The sequence below is a fragment of the Musca domestica genome, unplaced genomic scaffold, assembly GCF_030504385.1.
Source record: "Musca domestica strain aabys unplaced genomic scaffold, Musca_domestica.polishedcontigs.V.1.1 44, whole genome shotgun sequence".
Classification (NCBI taxonomy): Eukaryota; Metazoa; Arthropoda; class Insecta; order Diptera; family Muscidae; genus Musca; species Musca domestica.
In genome coordinates, this window is record NW_026712334.1 from 6,695,973 (window position 1) to 6,706,267 (window position 10,295).

Here is a 10,295-nt window from a genome sequence, read left to right on the forward strand (position 1 = left end):
CAAACAAAGTCCATTCATAGCAGCTATCAATTTTGAAAAAAAGCAACAACACACATGTGCGCTAAAAATGACTCGTTTTATTTTCAAAATCAAACAAGCTAGACCAATACTAAGCGCAAATGTTTTATTGATAAGAAGTGATTACTGATAATGACTACAACTCATTTGGTTTAGCAACTCATCTCAATCGGGGGCAACATTGTATTATCTGTCACTGCAAAGCAGTTTCATTCTAGTCGGCATTGCTTGAACATCGCGAATTCAAGTGAAGGTCCAAAAAGAGAAAAAAAAAAATAGAAAACAGAAAATAGAAAACACATGCAATCATGCTAACAAAATCTCTAAATCGATTAATCAGTGCTCCGACCCCAACACAATTCCGCGTTAATCACCTATTACGTCGATTGATTAGTGCCACCGTGGAAAACGATAAATTCGTTGTGGTGCAGCCAGACGGGAGCTCTGCCCCAACCACCAACACCACGACCACATCCCAACCTCTAAAGTTCCCCAGTGTTTGGTTACGTGATAATTGTAACTGTACACAATGTTTTCATCCCACTTCAAAGTCACGTAAACATGACTGGGATAAATTTGATGTCAATGTTCGCGTCGAGAAGTTACAAGTGAGTCAGTCAGCCAGTCTGACAGCCAGACGGTTGCCGGTTGTTGCATCCTCATTGATTTTAATGAGCCGTAACATAATTGTTTTGATTTTTCCTAGACAAATGAGCAAACCCAACAATTGATTATCGACTGGAGTGATAAACATCAATCGGTGTACGATTTGAAATGGTTGCAGGAACGTGCCTTCGACGATAAGCGACGTCAGGAGTATTTGGATGATTTCTATCGGCCAAAACCAAAGCATTGGCGTGGTGCTGAATTTAATCAAATTAATCAGATTTTCGATTTTAAGGATGTTATTAGCAGCGATGAAGGTTAGTTGGAAATGGAAATTGATTTTTAAGATTTTTCCTCCGAAGAAAAAAATTCCTCAGTAGCAACAGAGGCCAGATTTTTTCTTTATAGAAAAAATGTCTCAGTCACAACTGTGGAAAGATTTTTTTCTCTATAGAAAAAAATGTCTCAGTCGTAACTGATTCCAGGGTTCTTCTATAGGAAAAAATGCCTCAGATATAACTGAGGCCTGTGTTTTTTTTCTATAGGAAAAAATGCCTCAGATGTAACTGATGCTTGATTTTTTTTCTATAGAAAAAATGCCTCAGATGTAACTGAGGCCTATGTGTTTTTCTATAGGAAAAAATGTCTCAGACATAACTGAAACCGGTTTTTTTTCTATAGAAAAAATTATTGCAGACGTAACTGAGGCAGGGTTTTTTCCATAGAAAAAAATCCTCAGGCGTAACTAAAGTCTGGTTTTTGTATACAGAAAAATGCCTCAGGCGGTTTTTCCATTAATGAAAGGCCAAAAATCGAGCGTAATCAGTAGAGCTCCCGTAAGAAAAAAGTTTTTATTGGGATTTTATATGAAGTAGATCATACCAACTATGAACCACATAATATTGCTGTATAGTTCACGATATGACCGGGCCGAGTTTCATCAAATGGTAAAATTCAGTTGATTATGAAAAAATCTATTCAATTTGTGCTGATATTACACATATAGTGAGCAATAACCGTAAAATCGGATGAAGATGTACATCGAATCTATATACAAATCTGAACCGATATCGATAAAATTTGGCAGAGGAATTTTGCGAGCTTTATCTGATGCCTTTTATCAAATATCATTGTTGTGGAGTGCATAAAACGCATGTGAGGGACTTTAACACGGATGAAACATATATCGGATGATACATATATATGAGAGGTATAGCTATATCTGAATCGATTTTCACCAAAATTTGAGGCACATTCTTTTAGGCTGAAATCCAATTAGGCATTTATTTCTGATCTGGTACAAAAGATTATTGTTGTGGATTGCATATTGCGCATGTCGGATAAAACATAGGTATGGAAATTTGAAGTACTTGTTTCTAAGATAAATTTAATTTCTTGTCGAAATTTCCATTTGGGCTGATATTACCCATTTTGTGTACAATAAACCTAATATCGGATAAAGATATATATGGGAGCTATATCCTAATTTGATCCGATCTCGATAAAAATTTGTCGGATATATTTCTGGACTGTATCTGATATCTGGTGCAGAATATCAATGTTGTGGAGTGCATATTACGCATGAGAGAGACTTAAAGCCCCAAATCGGATGAAACATAAATATGGGAGCTATACCTACATCGGAACCGATTTGATGTACTTATTTCTAGACTAAATTCAGTCGGATGTGCCAAAATGCAGGTCATTTCTTCATCTAAATTTGAACCGATTCTCACGCATAAATCGATCAGAAAGTGATTCTATGAAGATCCTCAAAAGTACCTATGGGTCCATCTCTCTTCTTTCTCCATATTACAAACAAATGCACAAAGATATGAAATCGGTTTTCAGAAAAGAGGACATTTTTTTCTTTCTAAAATTGGACCTAATTAACTGATGATTTTTTCTATAAAAGAAACACTCCACAGATAGTCAATCTTCTGGGGCTGAAAATAATAAGTCCTCAAGAACTGAGGATTTTTTCATAGAGGAAAATCAGTCTTCGGGAACACAGGAGTTTTTTTTCAAGGAAAATCAATTTCCAGTAACTGAATTTTTTTATAGGAAAAAAATAGGTTCAGGGAAACATATGTTCTCGTGAACACATTTGTTTTTCTCTGAAAAAACACATTTTAGAACCGAAAATGTTTTCCATGGACTCTTTTTTTTATAAGAAATATGTTCCCTTAGTGCCCCACATTTTAGAACCGAAAATGTTTTCCATGGACTTTTTTTTATAAAAAATATGTTCCCTTAGTGCCCATTTTTTCCTTCTACAGAGGAAAATCTTTCCATATATTCAAAGAAATATCTCTATTTCTAAAGATTTTTGTACAGAGACAACTGCTTAAGATCCTAGGATACTTAATTGTCAAACAAATTGTGCATTTCCTTTTTTTTTATTTTTGTTATTGACGTCAAACATTCATATTCCTTATATTTTATTTTATTTATTTAATTCTTTTTTTTTTTTTTGACAAAAAATATTTTTATTCCAATTTATTAGCCCTTAAAAATTGGCTTGAGGCCCTGGCCGTTTATGGTGTGGCCATAATAAGAGATTCGCCTATCGATAAAACTGTGGTGCGGCAATTAGCGGAGCGTGTTGGTTTCATACGACGCACGACATATGGGTAAATAAATTTTGTGACATAAATTAATTGGATTTGCGTTTAAGTCGTCTTATTTTTCCCCTCCCGAATGCTAAATATTCGCCTGAACAAACACACACACCGCCGAAAGTGAGGAGTTTATTGTGCAAAATAAACCAGGTGCCAAGAATGTTGCCTATCTTTCGGATCCACTGCCATTACACACCGACTTACCCTACTATGAATACAAACCTAGCTGCAATATTTTACACTGCATGGTGCAATCGCAATCTCAGGGTGGCAGTAATCTTTTGGTCGACGGTTTTCACATTGCCGATCGCATGAAAGCAGAGCACCCAGAGGATTACAAGATTTTAGCGGAGACCCTGGTGGATTGGAATGACATTGGCAGTGAGGAGGGCAAACATTTCCATAACATTTGGCGTGCTCCGGTCATATGGTAAGAGTCAAAGACGAAAAAAATGAACAAAAACGGAAATACAAACATAACCTCAATTGAAATCCATTCTCATTCGCCTGCCACAGTCACCTTGTGTTTTAGTCATCAATTGAAATGCAACGACGAGTTGGGGTCCTTTTGAGTTGGGTGCTTCACATTTTTGCTTGCACGTTATGCGAGGCGTTTGATAAAAATTCAGGTTTCCAAAAGTATTTACAGTTGTTGGTTTTTGGAAATAGTCTTTTGAATAATTTATTGTCAAAAACATTATGTCACTCGCTGTAGTGGGTTGCTTTTTCGCAGAGCCCTGTGATTTTTAGTAGTTGTTGTCTGGTGGGAAAGTGGGGGATTGAATGTTAGGATGTGTGCAGTGCAGTTCAAGTGTTATCGATTTTTTATGCAAAACTATTCATAGCTGATGACAAAGGATTATAGAGAGAACAGTATTTTTGAGGTGTATAATATATGCACATGGTAGTCCTTGGCGGGTTTGACAGTTCTTGAAAATATAGTTCTTAAAAAACCAAGTTCAATTTAAATGATAGTCCTTGGAATAACTATTTTTTTTTAAATTTACGTATTTAAAAACCAACGTGTTAAACTAATTGAATCTGAGTCTGGCTAGTCTAGGTCTTAATTCTTGAAAAAAGGTTTTTTTTTTAACCAAATTTGGTGGCTCTTCGTTCTTGGAAATGTATTAAAAACAAGTTAAGTGGCTGAAATAATAATCTTTAGAAAATCTACGATTGGTGGCTCTAGATCTGTGAAAAAAATATTCTTCAAAACATCCTCATTTATAGGCTCTTGGTCCTTTTAAAAATATTATTTTAAACTTACGGTGGATCTTGGTCCTTGAAAAAATATTTTTTCAAAAATTCCATGTTTGAGGGCTGTAGGTCCTTGAAAAATGTTCTTTACAAAATCCAAATTTGGTGGTAGTAGATTCTTGAAAAAATATTCTTAGAAATCCACGTTTAACGGCTGTAGGTCTTTAAAAAAATACTCTTTAAAAAAATCCACTTTGGTTGGCCCTGATTGACCATGAAAAAATATTCTTTAAAAATCCACGTTTTTTGGCCCTGATTGACCTTGAAAAAATATTCTTTAAAAATCCCCGTTTGTTGGTGTCCTTGAAATTTTTTCTTTAAAAAATCAATGTTTTTTTGGTCTTGATTGTCCTTGACAAAATATTCTTCATAAATTCAAGTTTATTGGCCTTGATTGTCCTTAAAAAAATTGTCCTTGTCCTTGAAAAATATTCTTTATAACAATATAGTTGAAATAATATTCTTAAAAAAAAAAACACGATTGGTCCTTAAAAAAATATTCATTAAAAAAATCCATCCTTGAAATAATATATTCTTTAAAATTTTTGATTTTTTGACTCTTTGTTTTTGAGAAAATATTTTTAAAAATTCCAAGTCCTTGAGAAGATCAAATCCAAGTCGTTAAAATACTCGTTAAGTGGCTCTGACGGTCTATGAAAAAGTTACTAAAATTGGTGGCTCAGATGGTCCTTAAGTACATTTTTTAAAAGCCAGGATTTGTGGTTCTTGAACAAATATTCTTAAAAAAATTCACATTTATATGTTTTTGGTACTTAAAGAAATATTCTTTTAAAATCCACGTTTAGTGGCTGTTGGTCCTTGAAAAAGTATTCCTTAAAAATCCTCGTTTCAGTTAGACTATGCAATATATTCCTAAAAATGGACGATTATACCAATTATACTAGACTAACAAATATCGTAAGAAAATATGACCGCATATTCTTAAAAGCCCACTGTGCACTCAGTATTAAATGGATACCATCCTATAGAGAAAATAAATCCTTGTGCTCACTCGTATAGACATAGGTGGTGGTGGCAACAAACAATGTCGGTGGTGTAACGACTGTTAGACGCGTGATGCTTAATATTGGTTACGAAGGGGACTCAGAATATTTTTTTCTTTTTCATATAATGTTACTGCACTCTTAGGTTGCCTTGCGATGCAACCAGGAAAGAATAAATAAAAACACCAAGGATACGATAGCAAAAAATCGATTTTCAATTTATTTATTGCTACGAGTTTATTCTCTAGTGTTGTTCTATCTTATTTCCTTGTTTTCATTTCATAGCCCGAGATGGGACACGGAAATATTCATTGAATGGCAAACAGACAACCACCACCTTTGGGGTAGGTCGTCTTGGGGGGGTTAGTGGTAGCAGTCGACATTCCACAACATTTTTATCGCTTTGACACTTCATTTGCAATAGCACTTCAGAACACGACTTGGATCAACGGAGCAGCTTTTGACTGTGTGGCTCCACATTGATTCCGACATACACATGCACACAGGAACATATTGTGCGGTAATGAAGGAATCCTTCACAAATGGACTTGATAGGTGCATGCAATCATTATTGATTGTATAGGCATTTGTTTTTGGTGTTTTCGTTTTTTTTCTGACATAAGGGAAGAACAGTGATGCAAACATGGAAAAATCCTTTACAATTGGTAATTTGTTTATAAAAAAGTTTGAGAAGTCGTAACATCTGAAATCGGATTGAACAAATGTATACCAAAATATAGATAGAGAAGTAAATTATACTACATTCAGCAGACATCCTTCTTGGCTAAAACATATTTTTTATCATCCTTATAGGATTTATGAATTGGCATGACGAATCATATTTAAGGATGCTACATTTGAGCCGACTTAAATAACATTTCTCAAAATTGCAATATTTTGTTTTCATATGAATAATTTACTTGAAGAGAAGAGAAGTATGTTCAAGTCTAAACCGATTACCACCAACTTCCATAAGATATCTGGACACATGATCATAAGAAGGAAGGAAGATTTTTTTCAAGCCTTTTTAAGCGTTTAAAAAAAGATTAAAATTGTTTCAAATAAATTCAATTACGACTCGGATAATTTACAAGAATTATTCAAAAAACAAATAAGCAAAGGCTATAGTCGTGCGGGCCGAATATGTTATACCCTACAACACTACAATATGTTAGAAGCCCCCCTATGTCCAAATCCATATTGGAAGATTTCGCTTTTGAAATTAAGATTTTGACTAGGGACATTTGCCCAACATTTATGCACTCCGTCGGGCTGTTAGTTGTTGTAGTCCATTTTACAGCTAAAAATTATCCAATGGTCATTCAAAATGTTAGAATTCTTCCCTGTCCTTAATTCTCTTCACGGGCGTGTCGATTGGCTTCAATTGTGTGATCGGAAAAACATTTCTGTTTTTGTTTAATTTGAACCCCTAAATATTTTGCAATCATCTCCAAAAGTAAGAGTCCTCTCTGTGTTCCAAATTTAGACTCATCTATATGATTTGCTTGTCTACGATATTTGGCTATATTCGTCAACGAAATCAGCATAAAAAGCCAGAAGTTCGCCGTTTGTGTATTTCGGATATCGCCTGTAATGCTGGTATTATTTCACACAAAATTAGTGGTCTATTCTACCCGCTGTCCTAAAATCTATCTTTATGCGAGATTTCGTGTCCTTTCTTTGGTTTCTATTTGTGACCTTACGGCTGCATACTCAGGAAAATTTTAGTTGTTGGTCCATTTCAACCCCCTAATATATTGCGGACATCTTTGAAAACAATAGGTCTAGCCCTTCTGAGCCCAAACCTTCCCTTGTGAAAATTTTCGTGAGGATCGGACGATATTTGCAATACTTATATAATTTCCCCAACCTGTGTTGTAAGGTGAAAAAATATTACAAAATACAAAGTCAAACGCCATAATTCTCAAATGTTTATACCCTACACCACAAGGTGGTCAGGGTATTATGTCTTTGTGCATTTGTTTGTAACAGGCAAAAGGAAACGAGATAGACCCATAGTTCCGTTTGAAGATATGCATAGAATCACATTCTGAGTCGATTTATTCATGTCCGTCCGTCTGTCCGTCCGTCCGTCCGTCCGTCTCTCCGTCTGTCCATGTATTTTTGTAAAACAAAGTACAGTTCGCATTTATTGTCCTATCCAGATGAAATTTTGCACAAATCATTTGTTTGGCCCAAGGACGAACCCTATTGAAATTGGAGATAATCGGTCTAAATTTAGATATAGCTTCCATATATATCTTCGTCCGATTTGCCTTTTATTGTGCACCAAACGTGTAATATCAGCCCGAATTCTATGGAATTTTGAATATACACCCAATTTAGCCCTGAAAATAAGTATGCCAAATTTGATCGAAATCGGTTCAGATATAGCTATAGCTCCCATATATATTTTTCGTCCGATTTGCTATTTTTGTCCTCCGCAGCTGTAATATGCACCCTGTAACAACAATATTTGGGGAAATATATCAAATATAGCTCAGAAATACATTTGCTAAATTTTATCGAGATCGGTTCATATTTGGATATAGCTCCCATATATAACTTCGTCCGATTTACCTTTGATTGTGGACCAAACGTCTAATATTTGCCCAAATTGGATGAAATTTGGCACTTACGACCGAATTGAGTCTAGAAGCTATTATGTCAAATTTCGGAAGATCGGTTCAGATATAGCTATAGCTCCCATATATACTGTTCATCCGATTTGTCATATTTGTTACCCACAGCCGTAATATGCACTCCAACGAGTGCATACCCACGATATTCAGGGAAATATATCAAATACAGCTCAAATTTAATTTTGCCAAATTTTATCGAGATCGGTTCCGATTTGGATGTAGCTCCCATATATATTTTTATCCGATTTCAAATTAATTGTGCACCAAATGGGCAATACAAGTCCGAATTTAAAAGATATAAATGCTTCGGCATATTTAGTCCTTTGAACTTTAAATTTTAATTATAATAATAGCGTGTATGATTGAATTGCTCCATAAAAACTTTTAATTGTTATGCGCAGCTCTACTAAATTAGCAAATTAGTGGTGTAGGGTATCATAAAGTCGGCCCCGGCCGACTTTAAGACTTTCTTTACTGGTTTTTTTATAACTTCATTGAATGACAAAAATGTCGGAAATAGCATAAAATTTTAGAATAAGTTCAGATTTGTTTGAATTGGCACGACTTATGGCCTTCGAACGACCAATGAAACCGTCACAAGCTGCCCGAATGTTGTGCCCAAGGCTTTAATGCACCCTCCAGAATATTTTCGCTTTAATATTCGGCATTTATTCTGATGCCACGATCGATTAATACGGTCGATACGCGAAGAGCGACCATCAGCTGTTTTAGCGACCCACACCATCGCCATGGCCGCCGCTTGAGTTCTGGTGGCCAACCGAAGGTTCACATTTTCTGGACAACGAATATTTTCTCATCAGAAAAAATCAAATTCGGCAGTTCACCACTTTCGGCCAAGCGAAGCAACTCTTTAGCTCATTTGATTCTAATTTCTTTCTGTTGCGGTGTAAGTTCTTGCACTTTTTGGAATTCCAATGGCTTTGCCCTGAGCAAATATTTATCTTTTAGTATATCTTTTAGTATATTTTAGTAGGGTATTTCAGAAATACATTTATAAACATATATCTTATTCCCAGGCAAGAATGGCCTTAACGTGCAAAAACTCTAGATTTTACAATTTCGTTTAGGTTTTAGATGTAACTGATAAGTTGTCGAAACACTGTGAACTTCTACTTTACTTTGTATATTTTAAAATATATATTTATTGGTGTGTGTAATTCTTGATATAAAATCTGTTTATGAGACAGTATCGGCATACTCAAGATCATCACCATCTACAAGAAAATTATGATTTTAATCTTCATTATCATCAACCCATGGCCATCAATACCATCTTTGACTACATTTTTTACGATATTCTGTCAAGTTCATTCAATTTCCTAAATTTTCCTCTCCCTTTTCTCTTTCTCACTTGGTTTTATTCTCGCCATTGCAGTTTAGACAATGACGGAAATTATACGCGTATAAATCACAGTATACCTCAACGTGACAGCCATTTTTCGGTGGCACTGGATACAGTCATACCCTGGTACGAAGCCTATGCCAAATTCGTACGTTTGGCTCGTGAAGACGCCCACTCGTTCAAGACAAAAGCCGGTGACGTTCTGACATTTAATAATATTCGTCTGTTGCACGGTCGCACTGGCTACGATGACACCGATAACAATGTGCGGTATATTGTTGGTGCTTATTTGGACTGGGACATAATTTATTCCAAACTGAGGGTATTGAAATCGTCGGCAGCAGCATCATCATCATCCTGCTCCTCCTAGTCGTAACATGGTGGAAATTGAGAAAGTAGACAGTAGCGGCAGCAGCTATCAATGTTCACTTCAGCCGATTCACGACGGATACTAAAAAGTCATTTGCAAGTTTATGACACTGACAGCCTCCGACAAAAAACAGTTTTGAAATTTATTGATTATTCTTTGGTTTTAAGTTTAAATAAAAGAAAGTCTGTATAAATTTTAGTATACCGTTTTTTTTTAATTCAGGTTTTGTATTAAATTGTAAAAACTTTTGGATCCTTTTGTTATCCTTTACGCACACAATAACATATTCCGTGCGTGTGTGCCTTTGCAACTTTTTTCGGCAGACTAATGTAATAAATTGCCTGTGAAAAGTAAGTGATTGACATGAAATTCTTTTATGTGGTTTTTGTCAGTGTACATGCCGGAGTGAGATTT

General features: G+C 35.3%; 1 protein-coding gene across 1 annotated transcript; it reads left to right on the top strand.

Moving 5' to 3' along the window:
• The first annotated feature begins 224 nt into the window (after positions 1–224).
• Positions 225–10,079, top strand: LOC101894750 (gamma-butyrobetaine dioxygenase). Its single transcript, XM_005181082.4, has 5 exons — positions 225–626; positions 725–941; positions 3,131–3,257; positions 3,367–3,675; positions 9,545–10,079. The coding sequence occupies exons 1-5, from the start codon at positions 327–329 to the stop codon at positions 9,879–9,881; spliced, it is 1,290 nt and encodes a 429-aa protein (XP_005181139.2). The 5' UTR covers positions 225–326; the 3' UTR covers positions 9,882–10,079.
• Positions 10,080–10,295: the final 216 nt, after the last annotated feature.

What these genes read in the sequence shown, in the direction of transcription:
- LOC101894750 (XM_005181082.4), top strand. Translation starts at nt 327, where the DNA reads ATGCTAACAAAATCTCTAAATCGATTAATCAGTGCTCCGACCCCAACA. An exon ending in TGTTATTAGCAGCGATGAAG is followed by an intron (nt 942 to 3,130) that starts GTTAGTTGGAAA and finishes CCAATTTATTAG; the next exon opens with CCCTTAAAAATTGGCTTGAG. An exon ending in TGGCGTGCTCCGGTCATATG is followed by an intron (nt 3,676 to 9,544) that starts GTAAGAGTCAAA and finishes TCGCCATTGCAG; the next exon opens with TTTAGACAATGACGGAAATT.